At 33.0% G+C, this 26,872-nt stretch overlaps 2 protein-coding genes across 2 annotated transcripts; one reads left to right on the top strand and one right to left on the bottom strand.

The window, feature by feature from the left end:
• Positions 1-12,983: 12,983 nt before the first annotated feature.
• LOC144575487 (AP2-like ethylene-responsive transcription factor PLT1) lies at positions 12,984-16,818 on the top strand. The gene is made up of 9 exons (XM_078326015.1): positions 12,984-13,218; positions 13,536-14,085; positions 14,481-14,563; positions 14,683-14,691; positions 14,804-14,892; positions 15,024-15,097; positions 15,193-15,243; positions 15,453-15,529; positions 15,987-16,818. The coding sequence occupies exons 1-9, from the start codon at positions 13,047-13,049 to the stop codon at positions 16,613-16,615; spliced, it is 1,734 nt and encodes a 577-aa protein (XP_078182141.1). The 5' UTR covers positions 12,984-13,046; the 3' UTR covers positions 16,616-16,818.
• Positions 16,819-25,788: 8,970 nt separating this feature from the next.
• On the bottom strand, positions 25,789-26,394 carry LOC144564867 (uncharacterized). The gene is made up of 3 exons (XM_078314494.1): positions 26,154-26,394; positions 25,962-26,059; positions 25,789-25,887 (listed from the first exon to the last, which is right to left on the bottom strand). Exons 1-3 carry the CDS (start codon positions 26,392-26,394, stop codon positions 25,789-25,791), a joined length of 438 nt encoding a protein of 145 aa, XP_078170620.1.
• Between the last annotated feature and the right edge of the window lie 478 nt (positions 26,395-26,872).

Genomic DNA, 26,872 nt, shown 5'->3' on the forward strand with positions numbered 1-26,872 from the left:
CTAAAAAATAGTAAAAATTTTTCAAAAAATGTAAAATTTGGTCTCCAAACACATATTAATATGAAGAACAAAATGAACGGTTCGGATCGACCGTTAAAATTTAAAAACTCGAATATAGAGCCGTAGCACTATAACAACCCGTGATATGCATAGTACCATAGACTCACTCCGGAAATAATACCCCCCCCCCCCCCCCCCCCCCCCCCTCTTCGGTCCAAAGTTTGAACCGGTAACAATGCCCCCCCCCATTCGAAAGGTTTCGATCCAAAGTTGCTTTGGATCAATTCTCTGTGGATCGGACAAATTTTGGGTCTTCAAAAACAAAATTGCCTTCAAATTTCTTAACTTTTTGTCACAGAAGATCTCAGGCAGGGCTTATTCAAAAAAAAAAAAAAAAAAAATCTAAATCGGTAGAATTTTTACCGGTTCTTCTATGCATAGAATTGAAAGTGTTTCTTTTTTTCTTATATTATTTTACAATATTTTCTATGAATTTTTTTTTCCAGAAATTAAATATGCGTTTTAGTACGTACTTCGTCACTAATTAATATCTTTGTTAGGCCAATGGTTTAAATTTTTTATTTTCTTAGATATGCATTCTAATAGAAAATACCAATGAATTATTCCAGAAATTTATACACAATATACCAATGAATTATTGAGCCAAATCAGAAAATATCAGGTAACCTATAAAAGAGAATCAGTACAGTGCCTTAGCAAAAATCTTAAGATTTGTAAAATTTAAAAGATACCATTGACATTGTCTGAAAAAAAAAAAAAATAGGAACAGCGTAGAAAATTAGAAACGATAAGTATGAAAGCAGGATATGTAGAAGTCATAACGAAATAAAAAAATTATAATCAGACAAAGTTTAAAGTAAATAAATATTTGTTTTGATGGTACAAGAATTTTGCAGTTGTCATTTTGGACTTAGAAGCAGCAGACAACAGGCTGGAAAAAAATATCAGAAAGAAAGAAAGAAAAAAAAAGGGGGGGATTAATAAAGACTTTGTATTAATATTCAAAACTCCATTCATTTATAGAGGTGAACACCATCCGGTTTAAAAGGTTTTAAACTAAACTGAGAAAGTTGAGTTTAAATAGTTTGGTTTTTTTTCGGTTAATTGAATCAGTTCGTTTTTTTTTAAAACCGGTTTAATAGTTTGGATTGTTCGGTTTAGAAATTTTTGAACCGATTAGATCAAGCTGACAAAAATGTTTAAACCCATCTCCCATTCAAATAAAACATTTAATTTTTTTTTTAAATTATGACATAATGTATGTTTCTTGTTTCGGTTTAAAACCGGTTAAACTGAATCAAACAGAATTTAAATTCATCTTTAAAAAAAATAAAAAAATTAACAAAAAATATTTATTTCTTATAATTAATATTTATTTCTAATAATTAATATTATATTTTGGTTCAACTGAACAAATCAAAATTTAATTTGGTTTGTTTGATTCAGTTTTTATTCGGTTTTGTTCTATTTCGATTTGGTTCGATTTGATGTTTGAAAATCAAATAGAAGTTTGAGTTGACTATTTTAATTCGGTTTGGACGGAGATGAACTAATGAACACTATGGACTTGGACCATTGATACACAGAAATGTGGCATATATTAATATATGAGGAGGGTTCAAATGCACCATCATTTTGATGCTCCAATATGCTCCACGTCCTTTATCTCCATTTTCAAAGTCCGAACAGTCGATCCGAACTGCTCAACATGATCTTCATAATAAGATATGGTTGGAGACCAAATTTTATATTTTTTAGAATATTTTTACTATTTTTTTTATAGGTACAATATGACTTTATGGGATGGTCCAGAATCTCTTTAAAAATGTGATTTTGTATCTATCTTAAAAAATAGTAAAATTTTTTTAAAAAATATAAAATTTGGTCTCCAAGCATATCTTATTATGAAGATCATGTTGAGCAGTTAGAATCGACTTTTCAAACTTTGAAATAGAGAGAAATAATGTAGTATATGTGAAGCATATTGGAGTACCAAAATAACGGTGCATTTGAACCATCCTCTTGATTAGGGGTGTTCAAACGGTCGGTTCGGTTTAAACCGAACTAAAATAATCAAACCGAACTTAAAACCGAAGTTTGAAAATCCAACCGAACCGACCGAACTAAAATTGCAAACCGAATTAAAACCGAACCATTTAAACCGATTTAAACTTCGGTTTGTTCAGTTGAACCGAACTTTCTCAAAAATCAAAACTCAATACATCTATAATACTCAATTTCAACTTTGGTTTTGATTAATGAACCAATTTAAACTTCGGTTTTGATTAATGAACCAAAATAATACTAGAAGTCTTAATCCTATCAATAAAATCGGTCGGTTCGGTTTAATCGGTTTTGAGAAATCAAAACCGAACCGAACCATTTAAACCGAACTAAGTCACAAAATCAACCGAACCGAACCAATTCAACCGAACAACCGAACCATTTAAACCGAATCTTACCGGTTCGGTTCAAAACCAAATAAACCGAACCATTTGAACACCCCTACTCTTGATATATAGGCCTTAACTATAAAAGATATTCGAATGTAATCCCATCAGGAATCCAAAGGAAGTTACTAGCTGGGCCCAATTAAAGCCCAATAACAGTCCTTCCCTTTTCTTTGGTGATGTCTGGAATTGCACTGGAAACAATACAAGTGGGCCTAGGCTTCCTAGCTGATGGTCCAATTTCGATTTAAAAAAAAGAAAAAGAAAAAGAGATGATAAAACAGTTTGTATTTTATTTTTTTTTACTCTTTCATAGATGTTCTTAAAAAGTAGAAATTAATAATAAAAGAAAATTTCAATCATTAATCATCAAAATTTATGAAAGAAATACCAAGTTTGTACTTGAACTTTTATTTGCATCAAATTAATTCTTGAAGAATTTTTCACAAAAGTTCAAATTATGATTTAAATTCTTTTTAAAAGTTTTGAGACATGTATGATGCAAATAAATACAAACTTGCAATTTCTCAATAAAAAAGGTAACAAGGAAAAATGAATGAAGAACAAGATTTCGATCTATTAAAAAAGAAAAAAAAATACTCTCTGTGTATGAGATTACAAGTTCAAAATTTGAATGAAAGATTTCTCGTGGATAATAGAAGTTGCTTGAACCAAGATCTTCTAAAAAGAAATTTTTCTAAAATATAAAAGACAAAAGGAATGATGAAAAAGGAAGTTGCTTTTATTATAAGTAGTCCTAACTTGTGAAGCACTTATATGCCTTCCTCCACTATTTAAGGAGATCTAGCTAGTTCTCTCTTACATAATCTATAGAGAAGGACATGATAAAGATTTAATTAATTGGCATGCTTTTACATATTTTTATAATTTTTTACATAAGTTCATTCCACATGCTGCTGATCAGCAAACTGTCAGTGTGGTAGGTTTGGATAAAATCCTAAAAAGTAACTAAATTTAAATCCGTTGGAGATTTAAAGAAGTCAAATCCAGATCCAAATCCAACAGAGATTATATCAGATTCTGGAAAAATTCCATATTCATTAATTTTCTTAGTGAATTTTGAATTGAAATTGGATTGGATTGGATTCAGTCAAATGTATATGATCTTGTTTAATTTGCAATATTTTAGAATCAACATAATCCATGCCTCTCTAAACAACAAATGATTTTATAATATAAACAATAAAAAAAATCATTATGCATTTAAAAACTAGCTTTTAATCTAGTGGCTAAAACCAATGCTTTCTATCTGAAAAATAACTTGTTCAAAATCGGAATGTAGATCCTTTATGAATATTTAAAGATGAACATTTTATTTATCTCAAAAATTTAGTTGGGTGGTTATGCATGAATAATTAATCTCTATCTTAGAGATGAATGTTGAACTCCCAACTTTATTTAAAAAAAACTATTCATTTAATTTTACTTTTATAAAAAAAATGTATGTTGAAGCCATTAACATATCATATTTAAATTAGAGGAGAGTTCAAATGTCTTCATTTTTTGTGCCTCCATTTTGTCTCCATTTTTAAAACTTTAATAACTCAAAATTGAAATCATAAACATTAAAAATAATACCGTTAGATGTGATCTATGTTATTTCTTCTACGTGCTCATAAAAAATAGTACATTTTGATTTTGTTTTTATGTTAATCAATAAGTTGAAAAATCAACGTCTAGAAATTATCCACATTAGTATATTTTTACGAGCTCTTAATGACAACCAAATCAAAATTGTCATAATTTTTTACACTTACATAGATAAAATAATGTGAATCATATCCAACAGTTTTATTTCGATTTTTAAGTTATAAATTTTGAGTTATTAAAGTTTTTAAAAATAAAGGCATGCATGATGGAGACACAAAAATGGAGGCATTAATTTGACCCCTCTTCTTTAAATTATACGTTTAAATATAAATCATCATAATTTTTTTGAACAAAATTCTTATACTATTATGTGAATAATTTGCACATAATTAACATAACATGACGTAATGAATGCGCATCTTTTGGTGTCCGACCCGGTGATCAAAATAATTTCTTCTTTTATATATATAAATATACAAATTCTATAATAAGCATATATACAGTACTATTGACTGACCGACCTCTGCCGACCAGTGCCTATTTACCCATTTTATTGGTTAATTTCCTCGTAACACCTCACAATCACACTTACTGTAACCTGCTATTCTTGTTTTACCTGATTTAATTTATTTTCAGTAAACGCTTTCACTCTGGAAAAGCCGCCATTCCCTGTCATTTGCTTCATTTATTGTCAGATACCCCATGCATGCATGTGAGTATTTAGTGCTATGTGCATGCAAAACATTATATACACACACACAGTCATCATGCACTAGCTAAAACCTTTCTCTCAAAGGTTATGATATAATATTTTTTTTTTAGTTTATTAAATGGATGATATGGTTTGACACTTTGACTTAATATATATACTGTATAAGTATAATTGTATATTCTTCTAAAATAATATTCCTCTTGTGATGATATACTATATGTGTATATATATATGAAGTACAGTTTCTTCTTGAGACAATATATATTATGTTTTTGAGTACTTGTGTGCATGCATGGATATATATTGACGAGTATGGCTAATATAACATTAGTGTCATTTCAGTCTATATAACATAAACTCCAAAACCTATCAAATCGAGTTCAAATGGTGAATCCAAACTGTTCAAACCAATCTACTTCATTAGTTGTGCGTTTACATGTAAAATTTATAAGTTTTTGAGTTTATTTGGTATCAAGTCAAGCGGTCAAATGTGTGAGTTTTTAAGTTAATTTTAATACATTCATTTTTCAATTTTTTTGCTGCTTGATTTGATACTAACATAACTTGAAAATATAAAAAGTTTGCATGTAAATGCATCACTCATAAAGTAAATTGGTTTGAACGGTTTGGATTCACCATTTAAACTCGATTTAATAGGTTTTGGAGTTGGTGTTATATAAACTGAAATGACACTGATGTTATATTAGCCATACTCTATATTGACTGATCTCTGATTGTGCAGAATCACTTTCTTTTTCTCTAGTTTTTTTTAATTGCCTTACATGTTGTGTATTATCTAAATTATTTTCTATAGTACAACATGGTCGTTATGATTGTACTTAAATAAGCTAGATTTTCAAAATCATGTAATTAGAAGGATACCCAATTTAATTATTCAATTTGAGTAAAACACAATAAATTAAACTATATAACTGAAACCACTGGACTCTGTGCTTGGAAATAAAAGTTTATGGCTCCTCAAATAATGAAGCTAGATTATAAATAAAAATTAAAACTAACAACTGTTTTTTTGGGGCCAACTTAGAGGAGGATCAGCATTGGGTTTTGGTTTTATAGGTAAATTTTTATGTTGCTTTTATTTAAATAAGTTAAACATTGTTTAGCATAGTGTACTCCACGCAAGCAGGTTATTAATTTCATATTCTATCTTTGTATTTGATTCTAGTAATTAATTTATCTCTCGTGTTAATGCCTCGGTTATCAATAATTTTCAGCTTAATTAATATTATAAACGATCGTTAACTACCATTAGGAAGGTGAACCTCTTACGCTCATCGGGATGCTAGCGTGAATATTGATATATAATTTGTGGACACAAATTTTGATACATCAGAAAGGATGAACTCGGTTCATCTTTCCGTATGTACTAAACATTTATACATAATTAACTCTTTCATCGTAATTTATACGGTAGAGTATTAGAAAACATACTTGCATGGTTAATTATTCTTAACGGTGTTCTTGATAAGATCAACACAAACTTTATATAAAATTCAAAATCAACATCCTAAAATTCATGATAATCGTTGAGACTTCTTACACATGATCATTTTTATATTGCACATTAATATTCATACTAGCACGCAAAAATGCATTAGGTGAATTAGGAGCGGAATCAGACTTCCAAACTATGTGGATCAAAGACATAATGAGGATAAATCATATAGAATTTTTATGTTAAAAATGGAATCAATTTACAATATTTGTGACATTTTACTCTAAATTATATTAAAAATCATATGTAAATAAAAAAATTCAAAAAAATGGAGGTCAATTGACCCCATTCATATACCTCCCCAGAGGCGGTAGAATGCTTTCAAAGCGATAATTCTCATTTTCCATTATTATTATTACAATGTGGTATGATCGATATCAAAAGGGTATCAACTTTTATCTCTGTTTGCCTCTTTGCTCTTGTTGCCTTCCTTAACATGTTTAATTTAGTCCATATAAAAGCATGAAGTCATAAGCAATATGACTTACTGATCTGAACTCAACCCTACACAAGAATAAAAAGCTGACAAGCTTTGACCAAAAGTTCTGTTAGGTTTGAAACCATGCGGTACTGAATTAGTAATTAATAATATTTGGTTCAAGGCCCTTGTTTTGGATCTCGTTAGGATTATGATATGTCACACTGCTTTTATAACTGAATTACTAGACCTATTAGAAAAAAATAGTTAGGAAGACTTTGTGAAATTTTTGCAAAATTTTCAAAAAAATTATTGTCTTAATCATTATTTTCAAGTTAATATATATATACAAGAAGCACCAACCTCTAAAGCAGAAGGATTAATACTAAACTTAATAACATTGGAAATAGCTAGGTTGAACCGTTGAACTCTTAATTAATTTTATGCAAAACAAAACTATAAATTTATGAGAGAAGGTAATGTCCCCCGGGCTACAGTCCTCCAAAAATCTCCGTGTATAAAAGTTTTCCCTTTTTAGCTTTGTTCTGACGCGTTTTTAACTGCCACAACTGCCATAATTTCAACTGCTATAATTTCAAGTACACTATGTATGTTTACAGAATTATATGTGTATGTTTATAGGATAATATGTGTATGTTTACAGGATAATATGTGTATGTTTACAGGATATTATGTGTATGTTCACCTGCTATAATTTCAAGTACACTATGTATGTTTATAGGATAATATGTGTATGTTTACAGGATAATATGTGTATATATATTTACAGGATATTATGTGTATGTTCACAGAAGGTGGTCCCCAACAGCTGTCACGAGTTTTCAATAGCTGTCACGCATTTTCAACAACTATCACGCATTTTTAACAGCTTTCATGCGTTTTTAACAGCTTTCACGCGTTTTTATGTTTACAGGATTTGTTGAATTAGTTTACATAATTTAGTATTGATGTTTACAGGATTTAGTATTGATGTTTACAGAATTAGTTGAAAATCTCCGGAGATTTTTGGGGGACTGAAGTTGGGGGACTGTTAGCTGCTTCCTAAATTTATAGCTGACTCCACTTGTTCAGTAAATTTTTTATAACACACGTTAGAAAATATGGGAAGCAATTAAACAAATAAGTAAATCCATATTTTCTTAAACCCTAATGGATAAAAAGCATGCATTAATTTCTTATAACTTTATAATTGTGAAACATTTGAGGAAATAATGTACATATAATATACCTTTCAAGTGATGTTTATAAAAATATTCAAATTAATTATATAGATTAAAATGAAGAAATAACAGAAGATATTATACAAAAGCTAACAAACAAAATTAAATATATTCAATATTAATTAAGCAAAATATTTCTTTGAAAAAACTCTTTCTTAATTTGTACATGAGTATTCAGATGATATTTCTGTACGTGCTTTCTCGTCCACCCATCATATCATCTAATTTACACACACAAACACATGTACATATTGATATATATAGATATATATAGAGATAGGCTAATGTGCTTCCATAAGCACTTGGCCCGAAGTGCTGCCACCCCATTTTCGATTTTTCAAAATCCAAACAGTCGATCCGAACCGTTCATCTTGTTCTCCATATTAATATCTGCTTGGAGACCAAATTTTACATTTTTTGGAATTTTTTTGCTATTTATTAAGCCACTTTGAAAATCGCTGATCCAACGGTGGCTTGCCAAACAGTAAAATCAGGGGTTCACCGTTGGATCAGCGATTTTCAAAGTGGCTTAATAAATAGTAAAAAAATTCCAAAAAATGTAAAATTTGGTCTCCAAGCAGATATTAATATGGAGAACAAGATGAACGGTTCGGATCGACTGTTTGGATTTTGAAAAATCGAAAATGAGGTGGCAGCACTTCGGGCCAAGTGCTTATGGAAGCACATTAGCCTATCTCTCTCTCTCTCTCTCTCTCTATATATATATAGAGTTGGGCTACGGTGCTTCGTGAAGTAAAATGAGTATTTTACTTCACACTCATATTTTGCGATTTTAAAGTTCAAAACGTCGATCCGAACTGTTCAAATTGATATCCATATTAAATTGTGCTTGGAGACCAAATTTTACATTTTTTGGAAATTTTTTACTATTTCTTTAGAATTTTGTAAATCCGCTGTTTTTGATGGTCTAGAATTTTCTGAATAATAGTGATTTTCAAAAATTCTAAAAAAATAGTAAAAAGTTTCAAAAAAATGTAAAATTTAGTCTCCGAGGCAATTTAATATGAAGATCAACTTGAACGGTTCGGATCGACGTTTTGAACTCTGAAATTAAAGATATAGACGTAAAGTAAACTCTCTCTCTATACACACACATACACACACACACACACACACATACATGGAGTTGGCTACGGTGCTACACGTAGCATAGAGGGCCCCCGTGCAAACCAAATTTTATATTTTTTAGAATTTTTTTACTATTTTTTAGATAGGTAGAAAATCACTTGATCTAAATGATATATAATTTTCAGATCAAGTGATTAATTATGTCAAATATAATTTAATTAAATGCAATTTTATTAGTTTTAATTATAATTTTTTTTATTAAAGTAAAATAAAATTTAATTCAATCAAATATATTTAATCAAATATAATATAAAGGTTTTAATTAAACTAAAATAAAATTTAGGACTTACTTTACATAACGTATAGTTAAGTAATAACAAATGTATTTTAATCAGTGACAACAAAATATATGTTTCTTTTAGGTACTAATAGTTGGAAAAGAAATATTGGAGGTGACATTATTAACACAGTATTAGGGTTTAGGGTTCAGGATATATAGTTCTATATATTACAAAACAAAGGAAAAGCAAAAATTGTATAGTTTCTAATTAATTTCACTATTTCATATACGTATTATACACTTATTAATTTATTTTTTCATTTTTGTGGTGGAAAATAGAAAGAGGCAGACCATGACCATGTGTAATTTTTACCTCCGCTAATCTCTATGATGGTCAAAGAAGAGGCAACTAGTCCATCAACCTAGGTAAAACCACCAGTTTTATACCTATTTCTACTTAAAAATAACCTCCACTTTGTACTGTCATAAAAAAAAAAGTAAAAGTGAGAACAATTTTGTAGTTGTTCAATGAGGATCCTAAGGGGGAGGGGACTAATTAGGGTTAAAGTCTATTAATTTTTGTCTAGTCATCTTGCTTTGGGGACTGCTTTAGAGAATGAATAAGCTTTAGGACCCACAAAACAAGGGTTCATGTCCTCATTTAGGGTACAACAAGTAAACCCTAATTTGTATTTCTTATTTTATTTTAACTTTTTCTTCTTTCTGGTTCGTTTTATTGACATGTTGTGAGTTAACCTTCTCATTAGTTGTAATTTTTTTCTGCTTTAATAGAAAGTATGTCTTTGATCAGTGTTTTAATTTCTGTTTGGACTGACAGCAGTCAGCGGAGGTAAATCTGTTGATTATATATATTGAGTTATTGACAAAGGTGACTATGGTCTATGTATCCTTCGTATGCTACAAATTAATAGTTTAAAACTTTATATGTAAATATCATATGAGGTTGGGTTTTTTGTGTGTGTGTGTGTGGGTGGTGGGGTTTGGGGGTGAATCTGGTTTAAATAGCTAATCAGGTACTAAATAAAAAAACAATGCTCTAATTTATAATTTCCAATGATCTAACACTTTTACTTTTAATTACCAATCCGAATTTAAGAAATTTAGTCTTAACTTTAACACTAATTTTAATCCAAATTACATATCAGAATATTATATTAACATGTTTATTTTTTATATAGTTTAGAACAAAATACTATATATGAATACTACAAAATTGATTCCATTTGTAGTATAAATATTTATATAATTGACTTCCATTCATAATTAACCCCCATAGTCTGAGGTCTGACTCCGCCCCTGTGTATATGTAGCAAGAAACTACGTACTGAAATTCATAAGTATAAACATCTAGTATTAATAATTGGTAACATAAGTGTAAACATAAAAAAAAAAAAAAAAAAATCATCGGACAATTCACATTTAAACACTGGACAATTGAAAAATGTAAATACCTGAGTACTATATGCATTTGTTGTTAGTATTTAATTAACTTTGCATCAAGTACACAGGAGGCATAGTTAGGATTTTCATCAGAATTAATAGACAAAAATATAATTATTTTTTCATTTAATTTATTATTATTTTATATTAAAAAACTATTATTAATTTTTATCAGAAGCAAAATTAAGAGAATCGGTAGAAATCAGTCAAATTAGATCATAAACTCAAAATTTATCAAAAAAGTATGTTAATATACAAAATAATGTAAAGCACTAAAATATTAAAATTTTACTTTAAAATATAGCATAGTCACTTTTCTTTAAAGTTCGGGCCATTTTTGAGGTTAATTAACTAGCCACTTTTATTTAAAGTTCGGGCCATTTTTGAACAGTTTAACCTCCGAAAAGAATTTGACTCATTTCTTTAAAAAAAATATATTGTGATTCCACTATCCCAACCTTTTTCCCCTCCTTTTGTTCTATTTCCCAAACATATTGATCGATATATAAAAGCTCGCCCTGCTTGATTTCACCAAGAACTGAGACTTAGTGAGTCAGGAGTTGGCAAATGAAAACCCAGATCAAGCCTATGCATATGCATGTGGCGAGTAAGATAGTAATGTAATCCCCATGCATTTCATTCCCTCATTATTAATTCGTGTACTTGCAAGAGAATGAATATAAACATCAAGTGGTGAAGGTATAAATACTTATAATAGATAGTATAAGGTGTACGTATAAGGTATATATAATCAACAATGTGGGCATGCATTGATTGATCGTTTGGAGCCTCACGTGGTATATGTGGATGTTCACGCATTCTTTTTTTTGCTTTTTGTTTTTGAAGCGCGAGAAACCATTACAAGCTAGAACACAACAGTTTAAAACTTGGAGGGACAGATTGAGAAAATTAGCTCTCATTATTTATGTGAATAATTGTATATCATGATTTGTAGTACTGATAAAGCAATCCTACTATGGAGATTGAATTTGAGCAATTGTATATTTATTTCTGCCAAGATGGCATTCCTGAAAAAGACTTGACACTGAAGATTCAATTAAAAAATGATTTTGTACTAAATGCATTTAAATGTGCTTGTAGTATTTCTAGAGAAAAAAAAAATAGGGTAGGGACGGTAACAAGAAAGGTGTTCAGCTAGAAAGTGACACTGCCAAAGAGACAAAATATTACTTTATGACAGCAAGCAAAGATATTAATTCCATATAGTAAAGAGACCAATTGAAAATGTATAAACTAATTAGCTCTACTCTCTTGGTAAAAGCCAATTTGCAAATAGACCAATTGAAAATTACCTGTGTCCACATTACTATACTTTATTATATATCCAACACTTCAGTTGATTTTAACTAATTCATATTGTTTAAACAACAAAACAAAAAATAGAGTGTCCGAAATGAGGAAGGACCCAATTACATCATTTTATGGAGACATATATCTTGACACTAAATATTTATAAGTTATTTTTGCAATTTTAAAGTTCAAATAGTCAATCTGAACCATTCAACATGATATCCATGTTAAAATGTGCTTAGAGATCAAATTTTATATTATTTGGAATTTATTTACTATTTATTAAGATGTATACGAAATTGTTGTTCTTAGACAATTCTAGATCATTGAAAACAACAATTTCAAAAATTATAAATAAATAGTAAACAATTTCCAAAAATTGAAAAATTTGGTCTCCAAGCACATTTTAATATGGAGATCATGTTGAATGGTTTAGATCGACATTTTGAATTTCAAAATTGCAAATATGACTTATAAAATATATGGTGTCAAGATGTGTCACCGTAAATTAATGTAATTGGATCCCTCATTAGAAATACATGTTTTGCCAAAAATAATGATATGTCTTCATGTATAAATATATGACAACAGAGTATAGCACGTACAGTCATGAATAATGGGGGAATGAATGGGGTGTGTTGTAAGAGTATCTAAAGAATTAATATATATTAATTTCTTGAAAACGTAAATTAATCTTATCATGTTTAGTTTAGCACTATTTCTGCTTCCGAGGTATTCATGTCCCTTTGACCTAATTCAAGTCCCCTAAAGAGAATAGAAGACCTCTCAATCCTTTACTAAGCTTCTCTTGTAACCCTACTATTGCACCCTTCTTCTTCCTTCCAGTACTCTCTGAGCTTATGTACCTTAACTGAGCTTAGATAGTACCTCTCTTCATCGAATTAACACCCACCATTTTTTTTAGCTTATTTCACCATGAATAATTGGCTAGGCTTCTCTCTCAACCCTCAAGATCTATCTATCGCAAATGAATCTCAAGCTGATACGCAGCCCCGAACAGACTCCAATATCGGTTGTTATGGCCTCACCTCAAATAGTCTCCATGAAGAGTCCTATCAAACATATGGAAATTTGAATGAATCCCAAGGTAAGATGGTCATGTTATCATTTTGTGCTGCAATTTATTCATCTTTTCCAACAATATATTCCTATGTCAAAGATTTTTTTTTTCTGGAATCAATTACTTAAGAAGAAAATGCAAAGAACTAGTGAAGAGCTTGAATTTTAGTTTTGTAATTTTTTATGCTTCTCAGGTCAACATATTATTAATTAGTTTCTGGCACACACCAATGATTCCTAGAAGAGCATGAGCAAAAATAATAATAATAAATAAATAAAAGAAAAACACCTGCAAACATCAAAATGAGATTATTTGATAACTTTTTTTTTCTTAATATTTAATAGAATGGAACATGAAGAGTATGGATTTCAATCACGGCTCTTCAGAGCTATCAATGGTGGTTGGATCGAGTAGTGGAAACAGACATCTCGAGGGAAAAGAACCAAAGCTCGAAGATTTCCTTGGGGGAAATTCATTCTCTGACCAAAATCAAGACGCCTCATGCTTGTTCACGGCCAATGTTCAAGGAGGCGTAATGATCGGTAATGAAGATGTCAACACAAACTCGAACAACACCATTGGGCTACCTATGATCAAAACGTGGTTGAGGAACAACAATCAGGGCCCCGGGCTGCAGACAGATGAGATGAGCTGTGATGCAAGCGCAAGTGGATTTTCAGGAAGTGTAGTTGCACCAAGTAGTACTTCGCAAGGGTTGGGGCTGTCGATGAGTACCGGGGCAGGTGTTAGTAGAGAGGGAGAGGGTTCGTCGTCTGAGGCTGTGCAGAAGGGGAGTGCAAATTCTGGTATTGATGCACCGAATGCTCCCATAGAAGCTCGAAAGGCAAGCGATACTTTCGGACAAAGGACTTCAATTTACCGTGGTGTTACAAGGTTTGTGACTCTTATAATCATACAATACAACTTTGATTTCTTGTTCACGTTTGTGTTTTTAAAATAAATGGAGAATTCTTGTAAAATTGATAGAATTAACTACATATGATTTTATAATTTTCTTTCGCCCAACCAGTCTCTGAACTCTAGTTTGGTTTGTGCATTTTGTACTGATGTTTAACGCATAGACTTCAGTTAATAATTAGTTAACCAAAATTTTTTCCATCTTTTGTGTAAGTTGAATAATAGTGACCAACATGAAATTGCATACAATTAACTTTTTTTCATTTGCTTTACATTTTTCTTAACTCATTTTTTCTTTTTCTTTTTCACACAGAATTTCTCAATTTATAAAAATTCATCATTGAATCCTTGTTCATCATTTCATTCTTCAGGCATAGATGGACTGGAAGGTACGAGGCTCATCTCTGGGACAATAGTTGCCGGAGAGAAGGACAAACCCGCAAGGGTAGACAAGGTATACATGCACTAAAATTTTCCATCATTTTACTAATAAACTGAAAAAAGTGTAAGCTAATTACTGATTTTCTCTGTCTCCTTTTGCATGGAATGTATGCGCTCTACCGGCTTCTTTAGTATATTTAGGTAAGCTTACAACTTGTTTCTTCCTTTTAGATGACATTTTCTTCTATAAGAAACATTGATATAAAACTATGATGAAAATATAATTGATTCATGTAAATTTTGCTTTCTTTAGGTGGTTATGACAAAGAAGAAAAAGCTGCCAGGGCATATGATTTGGCAGCTCTTAAATACTGGGGTACAACTACAACGACAAATTTCCCGGTATATTATCTCTATATACTAGTGTTCTTACAATTTTTCTCCAACAAATAACGGATATAAAGTTTCTCGTATGCTCCAATTCTCTGGCACGTTATTCGTCGTTTACTCGATTTTTATTCTGCACCATGCAGGTCAGTAATTATGAAAAAGAATTGGAGGAAATGAAACATATGACTAGGCAGGAATACATCGCATACCTCAGAAGGTATACACACATCTATGAACCGTACAACTGAGATTTTATACTATAAAAGAGATGAATAAAAATAAACCTAAAAGGATTGTTTAATTTGATTTCAGGAACAGCAGTGGTTTTTCCCGTGGTGCATCAAAATATCGTGGTGTCACTAGGTAACATAGATTCCTGATACTATTAATTGCAGCTTATTACATTAAACCCTAAAATTTAATATGTAATTTTGATCACTAGCTAGCTAGATAACTACATTCCTTTTTCAAGCTAATTAATTAATTTGTAGCTAGCTAGCTACATTCCCTTTTCAAGCTTTTTATTAATTTGTTTCATATATATACTTTAACCATGTTATATAATCCTAAAGGCATCACCAGCATGGAAGATGGCAGGCAAGAATAGGAAGGGTGGCAGGGAACAAAGATCTCTATTTAGGAACCTTTAGTAAGATTTTCATTGTTCATACCTCTCTTTTCAATTACAAATAATATAAAAAATTAATTAATGTTACTAAAACCAAGACATGCACTATGTATTGCTGTATTTATACTCTTGTTTTTGTAATCTAGCTTCAGATAGGTGCAAAAGGTATCCTATTCCTATATATGTATTTAATATATCTATGGAATTAAAAACATTAAGTAGTGTTATTATAGTTTAATTTGAGACCCTTGACATCCCTTTTTAAGCTCATGTCTGAGGCTGTCTCAGAATCCTGGGGCAGGAATTCAACAGTCAACTAGTAAAACCCTATTTCCCACATCCCAACTCTCCACGCACGCACGCATGCATGCAAGCTGTGCAAGTGCCATGTTAATATATATATATATATATGACATATGTACGGAACAACTTAAAGTTGTATCAATTTTTACGTGTAAAGACATAATTAAAACTATAGGTACTGAAGAAGAGGCGGCTGAGGCCTACGACATAGCAGCTATCAAATTCCGCGGCTTGAACGCGGTGACAAATTTCGACATGAGCAGGTACGATGTAAAGAGCATTCTCGACAGCAGTACACTCCCTGTTGGTGGTCCCACTAGACGGCTCAAGGAGGCGACTGAGAATAATGAAGCCGGCACAAGCACCGCTCTCATACCCCAGCTTTCGGAGAGTGGTATTTATCAGCGTTGGCCAGGTATTGCGTTCCACCAACCTACACAGTTTGATTTACAGTATCCGTACGGCCAACCACTCGGTTGGTGCAAGCCGGAGCAAGACTATCAGCAGTTGCAACTGACAAATGGTACCCACAACTTTATGTACGGTACTGGTGATGTTGGAATGAACGGCGCTGTTGCGTATAATGGAGTGATAAATGGAGGTGTTAATGGATACTTGCTAAGTAACCAAGCGAGTACTAGTGCTACTACTAGAGACGAGTATAATGGCTCGGTTGTGAATACGGATCCTTATGGAGCCGATACGAGAAACAATGGATACTACTACGGGCCGAACTCGTCTGTCGGTGCCACAAAACCAGATGGGTATATGCAATGGGGTGCTTCTTTTAACAACATGGGATGATTAATTTGCAGTTGTGGATTGGGGCTGACTTTGTGATTTTGCAAGGCTTAACTTGAGTTAGGTTTTAGTTAATTAATGATATATATCCTTCTGAAAATTGGTGATGGCTTTGTGCTGTCAGTTTTGGGGATGCTCAGAAGGATTACGTACTGTTCTCTTGTAATAGACACTTCTTAATATTGGTGCAATAACTTTATCTTCTTATTTTTTTTATTATAAGTTGTCTACTACTATTTATTAGCAATCAGATATTTTAACAGAGTGCTTTCTAGTGAAATATCCTACAATACTTAGATTAGGAGAACTCAAATTATGTATTTAGTAGGATCACATGAGGGTTAAAACATTTTTTTTTTCTTAACATGAGATGAGAATTAGATTTCTCAAATTGTTTCCTGTATGATATATAGGTATAAGATTTTGTCTTAGCTAACATTTTGGTTGTGCATGGTTCTCATAGTGTAAATCGTGTTCTATTAAATTTTTATTTTCTCTATAAATTTTCTGTTTTGTTGGTTCGTTTTAATTATTTACATTGACTCTTTGAAGGATGCAGAATTAAGGAACATAATAGGTGATCAAATTATCTAAAAGATGCAAATGCTACGGACCTATATATTGATTCTCTGTTGTGTATTGCTAGCTGTTAATCCTAGGTCTCAATCCTTGCAACTATGATCTTATTTCACAACACAATATTATTTTGCGCTGTGAATTATTATGATTTAAATTAAAAAGTCAGGTCTGATATCTTTTAATTAAATTATATTTGTCATTTTTAAGATTTAAAGAAAATTATCACTATTGAAGGCTCAATATATAGGTTAGAAGACAAAGATCTTTCACCCCATAAAAAAAAGCATTAATTAAATAAAATTCAATACACATGAATCCGAATTTTAAAACTTGGAGTAGTTGGCTTATACACATTAATTTTTTTATGAAATAATGTTTTGTAGTTTTATATATAGTTACTATCGTTTTCTATTAATCTCTTCAACTGAAACATTTTCTCATTTTTCGCATCTTTTTCTTTATACCATTTGATATAATTAAGCATTTCTCTCAATGGTCCCGACATGCATGCATCCATTTTCTCTAAATACCGAATTAATCAAGAATTTCAAAGCCACAGACTCCTTCCCTTCTTTATTCTTCTTCAATGTTTTCAGATTATTCTAAAGAAGGTGAGGAGTTTTACAATGTACAAACATAAAGCTAGCTATTTATACAAATTGAGGCTATAGAGCCGTTTTGAAGTAATTAACTTTGTTTTCAAGCACATTCTAATATGGATGTGGATATTAAAAATGCAAAAATAACTTATAAGCATATGCCATGATTCTTAAGTTATTTTGAATAGAAAAAGATAGATAGTTTATGATATTATTAGATATATTTTGAATAGCAATTTGGACTTTGTATTAGTTTAATATAAAGATTCTAATTCCTGAATCAATTTTGTGTTACTTATTGCTTTATGAGACTTTAGATAATGCTAATAATTAGTAGAAATATAAAATATATTTTTTTAAACAAAATGCGCTATATATGATAGCTTTCGCTATAGTTACGCTATGCAATATTTTTTTTAGCCTTTCCGCTATGACGCGATAATCGCTATTTAGAATCTTGATTGGAATTGAATTGTTATTCTCTTTCTTAATATTTGTATGGAGATCTAACATTTTATGTGGGTAAAGTTTGAAGGAATGAAATTAATGATGGGGTTTGAATCAATTTCCACCTTTCTTTTTTCTGACAAAATATTTAATATATTTCTGATAAAGAAAAATTAATTGTAGTCTAAATCGGAAATCGAATCTCCTACCTACATATGGTATGATCTGAATGGTCTGAATGGTCAATATTAAAATATGGGTTATGTCTTCTCAAATTTCAAATGCTCTAATATTTTAATTATGACTGTTCTAATTATAGATGAATAGATGGATGGACGGATTCTATTGGCAGGAGATTTAATTTTTTTTTTTAAATCGGGTCAAGGACCACACAATTGAAAGATCATATGTGCTCTATTTTTACGGGCTTTAACTGGGCGAGTGAATTTGCGGTATTAAAAATTGGGTCCATACTTCACTAGCTTATTAGTAAACAATGTTTCATCTTACTTCAGCAGCTTAAATTAGCTTAACTTTTTTAGTTATTTTATATTTATCTGAATTCGGTTAACTTTTTTTTTTTGAATTTCAACAATATATTTTTGAATTTCAAAATCTATTGAATTGATTTCGAATGATAAATTCATACTGATTTTGGTATAATTATGACGCCCATCTCAACACCCCTCACCCCCTTCTGTCCGAGTTTGTATCATCTTCAAGTACTGCATAAGTAGGGCCCACAATTTTATGGTTCATATTTACTCCCAACTGGGCCAAACATTTTGAAATCTGCTTTAAGATTCATGCTAGCTAGGTTAACAGAACGGTCTAGATTTAATAATTAGACGTGCAGTAACGGAGTGATTAGAGGTGCAAACGGATCGGATACGGATCGGATAGTGTTAAAACCATATCCGTATCCATTTTTATTTTCCGGATACGGATACGGATCAAATATTAGACGGATACAGATACGAATCAGATATTAACCTGATACGGATATGGATATCCTAGTGAATAACATAATTTTTTTAATAATACATATTAAATTATATAATATATATCTACTATTCGAATACGATAATGAAAATTCAAAACCATATCCGTATCCATATACACTCGGATATTCGGATATTGGATATCCGGATTAAATTTTCAGATACGGAATCGGATAGATAATATCCAACCCGTTGGCACTCCTAGGATTGATCCAAATGCCCCCCAACGTTCTTACCTTTCCGCAATTAGTAAAAATCTTGGGGGGTGGGGAGCAACAAGCAAAATTGTGTTGTGTAATAAAAAGTAGCACGGCCATCTGCCTAGAGCCTCAACAATGTAATCTTCAGTGTAATGATCAGGTAACACTCTTATTTACCGCTTTATCACGTTGGCTTCATGAACAAAGATACAGAAAATCAGAAACACAGAACAAACGTTAGTGCTGTTGCATTGACTGGGTGAGAACGTGCGGGAAAACCAGGCAGGCGCTGAGGCGCACGAGCAAACGCGGATATGTGCCTCGATTTTCTGCAGCAGAATTTCTATAATGGTTAATGCATCATATTAATTTTGTTCGTTATTCCATTGTACGTGAAATTTCCATTACAGAAGATCCCTGGAGAAAGAAAAATAGTATACTCGTTAAATTCCTGGACCGGCTGTAAAGACCGATTCCATGGACCGTAAACCTTGCTTTCTTTTTCGATCTGAATGCGACAAAGAAACAGGATGGATGGCGACATGGCGCAAGTGCTGGTGCCTCGTTGAAAGCTCGCCTGGCGACATGGCAAAATCCGTTCAGGAGAGAGAGAGAGGGGAGAGGAAACGAGGGATAACAGGCCCGGCTCTATTGCTAGGATAACAGCAGATTTGGAGTTGTGTTTCCATTTGTTCAACAATTTTTACCTTTGAGGTTTATTTTATTAGAGCGCGTATAGATGCTTTATGGTTCGGTTTTTTAAGTACCTTTTAGAACTTAATTTGGAAGACTTTGATATTTCTGTATATACTCTTAACTGGTATGTTTACTGAGTGTTTGACGAGAGGCGGTCAGTACCAAGGTTGAAGTCGGTTGTTACCTTCTCCACCTCGCTTCTAACCAAGTCACAGAAACGAATTGATACTCTAATTGGTTTGTAACACCACCAAGTAATATAAAAAAATATAGAGGAAAAAGGGTTTGCAACTGTCGAGGGTTCATGAGGGCTCTCCTAGACTCCTCTTGTTGGATTCTTACCACCATATTGTCAAGACTTGGCATCTTCGACTGAGGTGAAGATCTGAGACCAAATTGCTTATGAACTTGGCTTAAGAGCCCTCAGATAAGTGAAAAAATTTATGTGGTTTCTTATTTTATTTTATTTTATTTTTTAAAAAAAAAACTGGTTACTGGTACAGGTATCAGTTCAGATCTGAACTGGTTGGTTTTTCTGGTAATAATGGAAGATTTCTGGTAATGGGTTTTCTGATAAATGTTTTCTGGTAAACAGTTTTTCTGGTAAGGGGTTTCTTGTAAACAGTTTTTGCTGGTAAGAGCTATTGAAGAAAACTGCTGTTTTTTTTCCTGCTAGTTTTTGCTTGGATTTTTTCTGGTAAAAGAAACTGATATTAACAGATGAGTTATTTTTTGCTGCTGGTTTACTTGGGGGTGTTTCTGGTATAAGCAAAAAAATTGGTAAGAACAGTTCAGTTTTTTTGCTGCTGATTTGCTTGGGGGTTTTATAAATTAGATTTAAGCCCTTAAGGCTGATTAATATTAGCTGATAATCCCAATACCAACAATGATTGGCTTAGTAATTGATTGCTTTCTGTATAATTTTGGCCAGTCTAATTCGTGATGTTGGATTATTACACACATAAAAGAGGCAAGAATGACCATTAAAATTGTTTGATGATTCGTGCCTGGATTGAAATTTGAAACCACTAAATTGTCAATCTCCTATTTAATCTACTCTCTCTGTTTTGTCAGAAAAATAATCTCCTTAGTCCATACTGGGTAACTGTCAAATTCCACAAATAAACAAATAATCTTTGGCAGTAGAATACGAAAGAAAGTTATCTATTAGTGATGAAACCATTGAATTGATCAAGAAATCTTTGACAAGAGAATAATCTACTAACCACCTTTGGTAGTTTTCATTGGTCGGAGAAGGTCGAAGATTTGTCCCATCAATATAACCGAGTTTGTCTCTCCCGACAAGTTTTATCTTAATATCTGTGACCATAGATAAAAATTCTTGCCATCAAGTTTAATTGTTGTAATCACATCTATTTTTGTATAGTTGGTAGTCACTACCTGGATATCAAAAAAAAAAGTTTAATTGTCATTGCGGAAACGAATTCATCATGACTTGGATTATTTGGTTTCTGCTTAAGAAGAATTTGAGATAGAGCATTAGTTAAGTTTTCCAAAAGAAAGGTGTTATCCGGTTTATCATCCACTGATTTTTCAGGCATAACAGTGAAAAATAAAAGAAAACAAGAGAAAGAAGAGAAACAAAAACAGTGCCTATGCAGTATCAATATCCGATTGCACAGGAAATTGATTTAAGCTACCCTCACTTCCACATAATCACAAATAATGGTTCTGATACCATGTCAAATTATTAGAAAATATAAACACAGCACAACAGCCTCTCATATAGCCAGTGTTATGAAATGCGGTTTCTATGCGGTATGTGGAAGGCCACCGCATACCGCATATATGGTATACGGCCGCATATGCGGATTTTTATACGGATTTATATATGCGGATTTTTAGTAATGAAAAGAAAAAAAAAGTTCAATCTATCTATATATTATGTTTAGTAACAAACTTCTATTAATATATCTTTATTTTTATGTATTTAATATACTTTGTTTAATTTTTAAACACACAAGCTCAATAATAATTCTAATTTAATTCATGTGTTCAAAGGAGTGTTACTAAATGAGCTTCAATTGAAAGGACCTTTAACAAAGTCACCAAAGTCACCAGTCGAGCGTGGCCCACTTAAATCAGAATTATTAGGGCCTGTTCGGCCGACAAATGGAAATGGGCACGGGCATGGGAATTGAACTGAAAATCACTGTTCCCGTGGAAAAAAAAAATTCAGTTGAACTGAATTTTTTTTTCCCACGTGAATAGTAATTCGGCCGAACACGCTCTTATTGAAAGGACTTTTACCAAAGCCCAGCAAAGCAGTGAATTAATGCGCGGCCCACTTAACAAAGTCACCAAAGTCCAGTTTCTACATTCCGACTTAGTTCCACAATTTAAAAATACATATTAGCTAAGCCCTGGAGAGCTATAAAGGAGACCGGAGGGTGATGGATTTCTCAACGGATCCGGGTTCGGAACTCATTTAATGGGTACTTGACATTTTGGATATGTGGGCTCAGTTAATGGATCCGTTAATGGATTATTAATATTTTTATGTCTGTTTTTAACATATGCGCATATGAAATTTTTATGCGGTTTGAGGGCGCATACGCATATGTGGCCGCATATGACAGCATTTAATAATACTGCATATAGCCTTTCTAGTTATTTTCTTCCTTAATCTAGGATTGTCTAAATATTACATTAATTGTCAAGATATTACATTTATTGGAAACTAAATATTATGCTGCCTTTTGCGTTGATTCTCTTCTGATCTTTAGGAATTTTTTTATTATTTTTTTAGATTTATTGAAAATTGCTGTTTTTTAATGGTTCAGATTTGCTGAAAATAGCGATTTTCAATAAGTTTAAAAAAATAGTAAAAAAATTTCAAAAAATGTAAAATTTGGTCACCAAACACATATTAATATGCAGAACAAGATTAACGGTTCGGATTGACTGTTAGGATTTTAAAAAGCCGAATATTGAGTCGTTGCACGGAGGTCCTCTATGCTACTATTGGCATGCTAGCATATTCCTATATATATATATATATGTAGTTATATATATACGTGAATTTTTATTTTAAAATCCGCATACCGCATATACGGTATGTAGTGGCCTTCCGCATGCATGAATAAAACCGCATTTTAAAACACTGTAAATCACAAAATGGCTATGTAGAATGATTCGATTCCCAGGTACCAATCAGCACACATCCCTGACCAACTAGATTTTCAGATCTGTTAACCCATACCTAAACTACCAAGAAAAAAATGCACAATAATAAAAATACAACAGGCTTAAAAAGATTATCAATAAATTCAACATCACTGTCATAAAATCTTTGTTTAGAAAGTTCAATCCATATATGTAATTTATTACTTAATTATGAGAAAATCCAAGCATTTAACTGAGAAGAAAAAAAGATGCACATAATTATCCTTACACATGAGAGAAATTTTGTTCAAGTACTCATGGGCTCAGGTACCGAAGAAAGGAGGATATCAAGCAAGGAGTTTGTGGGCTCCAGTTCATCATGCCATGCCATAGAGGCAATGTATCCCCTCCGTAGAATTTTCTCGTGACACCTTCAGCATTTATCTACAATAAACAAAATTTTACATTGCAGCTATCAATTCTTTTTCGTGCCTAAAACCTAGGGGTGAAAAAGGAGCGGATACGGATACAGAGCGGCGATTTTTATTAATATCCCTAAAACAAATCAAAATTTTAAAAATGCCCCTGCTCCCAATTTTTTTTTAAAAATGCCCTGACCGCCTGGGCTTCGGGCGGCCCAAAAAAGCCTGTGAGGCGCCGGCCCAAATGGCGGCCCACAACACCAGTGAGGCGCCCCCCCATCTGGCGCCCCATGGTTTTTTTGTTTTTTGTTTTTTTATATAGATCTGATAATTTTGATTTGAAGAATTTTGTGAAGAAAAACGGATTAAAATTCATAATAAATCCAGGAATTTAAAATTCAAATACATTACTAAATAATACAGTACCGTCGAGTCCATAGAATAAGGTAACATAAAATTCATACAGCAACAACCAGTTCAAATATCAATTATACAAACCGTTACAGTTAAAACATAAAATACTACAACAACATACAATTGGGGTCTAAGCCTTACGAGACGAGGAGCTTGCTCCCTTTTTTTCCTCAGCCCGACGGACGCACGCAGGACACTCCCACGTAGTGAGACGAGCGTCGTTCAGCAGATCTGCATGCGGGTCCATGCAATTGGGATGAACAGCTTTGCCACATTTATAACAGAAGAACATATCCACCATATCTCCGTTCAGCTCACATAAGCAGCACTGTCCCCATCCAGGTGGAGGGACCCTGTCCACCCAGCCTTCCATCAGCATTTTTCTAATTGATGGATCAAGAGTGCTCAGAAATGCTTCTTTATTTTTGGGTGAAAACAATCTTTCCAAATTCCTCATCGCGTAGGCTTCAGCCGTTCAAAAATTATTAATGAGTGCTCTTTTTGCTTCGCGTTCGGTTTCAGTTCTTCCTCTATTTTTTCCAACTTTGGGTGCCATTATAACTAGGGTTTGAAGTGACAGCAATTGATTAGGAAGACTAATTATGTGGGTAATTAAATACTAACTGTACAGTAATCAACGGCTAATTAGAAAATAATTAGAAAATATATAAAAAATAATTGAAATAAATATTTTAAAAATAATTAAAAGAAATATTTAAAAAATAATTACCAAAAATATTTAAAGAATAATTTAAAAAATATTTAAATTACCTGTAGCTGTAGTCGCCCAGAAAATCGCCCGAAATCGTCCGAAATCGCCTTGAGCGCTTTCTCCCTTCTTTCTGCCTTTGAGGTGGAAGGTAGACTGATGTTGGAGTGAGAAGAGAGAGAGAAAAAACGAATAAATAGGCATCCCTAGTGGACCGCCCGTGGCCCAGGCGGTCAGGACCCTAGCAAACCGCCCCTGTCACAGGCGGTCTGCTGGGAGTGTGGGTCGCAAATAGTGAAGAAATTGTAATTACTTGAATATAATTTCTTAGTTTGAATGTAATTACTTGAAGTATACTGTTAAGCTTTTAATTATATTGTTGAACTTTAATTGTATTGTTGAACTTTAATTGTATTGTTGAACTTTAATTGTATTGTTGAACTTTAATTGTATTGTTGAACTGTGTTATAATAATGAAATGCAAAGTGCAAACAACATAATACCAACATGAACATAAAATAAAAAAACGTAATGTCAACATAATACAGCAGTCCCATAGTCAAAATACTACAGTCAGAAATATATCACAATAAACAAAAACTCTACAATCATCATCTTCGTCTCCTTCCGGATAGAGACAACCTAGGAGCCGCTACGCCCTTGCCATGCCTGTGCGGCTGCACGCGCCTCTGCGGACTCACATCTCGGAGTGCATCCTCTCCCAAATCCTCCTCATCGTCCCCCATATCCTCATCCTCGTCCCCCGTATACATGTGCTGCGTACCTGTCATGGCTGCCCGTGGATCAAATCCAGCACCTGACTCTGCATTGGCGGGCTGTGGACGCAGCTCCCATGGATCTTGCTCCCAGCTTGTAGAATACGTGGAAGGAGGCGGTGCGCCAAATAATGCAGAGACAAAGCCATCTGCAGTCTGAGATGAACTCCCACCAGCCTCAAAGTCATGCTCCATCTCCACTCCATATCATGGTCTGTGGGAGCCATACGCCTCTGCATCTGTATCTGCCGGGTCCAGCTCATTTATGCTAAATATGGGATCGGCATTCCAACGAGGTGCTCCATCCTAGATTAAAATAATGTTAGTTTTGCTACATACAAAGAACTCTGCAACAAATAATGGTATAATTGGCGACTGACCGTGCCAAGCTCTACTGCAACTCCGTATTTATTTTTATAAGCATCCCATCCTTGGGTATTCAGCACCCAGTCGTGGAACGCCCAACCTGAGTCATCAGCTGCATAATTGGAAGTTAACTGAGTTAGAACAAACAATTCAACGGAAATAAGAATATTGTGTGTGTCGTACTTTTAATATTAACTTGTAATTACCTGCAGGAGCTTGCGGCATCTCATCGCCGTAGACAGGGACTCGTTGATAATCTGGATTTCGCGGTGCAGACTGTATCTCCCGCCAATTGATGTTCTCCCCAGCATCGCGCAGCATGCCAACGAGGCGGCCTTCAAAACCGCCTGTCTCCACGATTGGTGCAGTGTGCTCGAGCATCTGGCATCCTATATATCGCCAAGCATCCTTCGCCATGCAAGCCAAGCTGTGTCCAACTCCTCTCATAGCGGTCAACAGCTGCACACAACATGATTATGCCTACAGTAAGTAATCTGGATTTGCACTTTAAAATTAAAGTATGTTTCGGTTTTACTTACCGCGCGAGCATTGATCGGACCCCAGGGCATATAATTGCTGGATGAATCCATCAGCCTACGTCGTAGGGTCTCGCCATAATGGCCTGTCAGGTAGACTGACGGCATGCCCCATCTCTGGTACCATACGGCATATCTCAGATCCCCGGGACCAGCACCCAACGATGTAGTATCTGGCGGGCTCCATAAGTGCTGCTCCGGATGTCGAGCCCAGTTGTACTGCATGACGAAATGCTGGCTCCAGTCGACTTTAGCCTTAGTGTGCGCCGTTCTGCAAGTGCAATTAATTAGAAAGTAGAGAAACAGTGGATATATTAAAGTTAAAAATTAATTAAGTAGATGGTACTTACTTGTGGAACTTGTCGGTAGCATCCTTGCCCATCAACGGG

The sequence above is a fragment of the Carex rostrata genome, chromosome 1, assembly GCF_964058835.1.
Source record: "Carex rostrata chromosome 1, lpCarRost1.2, whole genome shotgun sequence".
NCBI lineage: Eukaryota > Viridiplantae > Streptophyta > Magnoliopsida > Poales > Cyperaceae > Carex > Carex rostrata.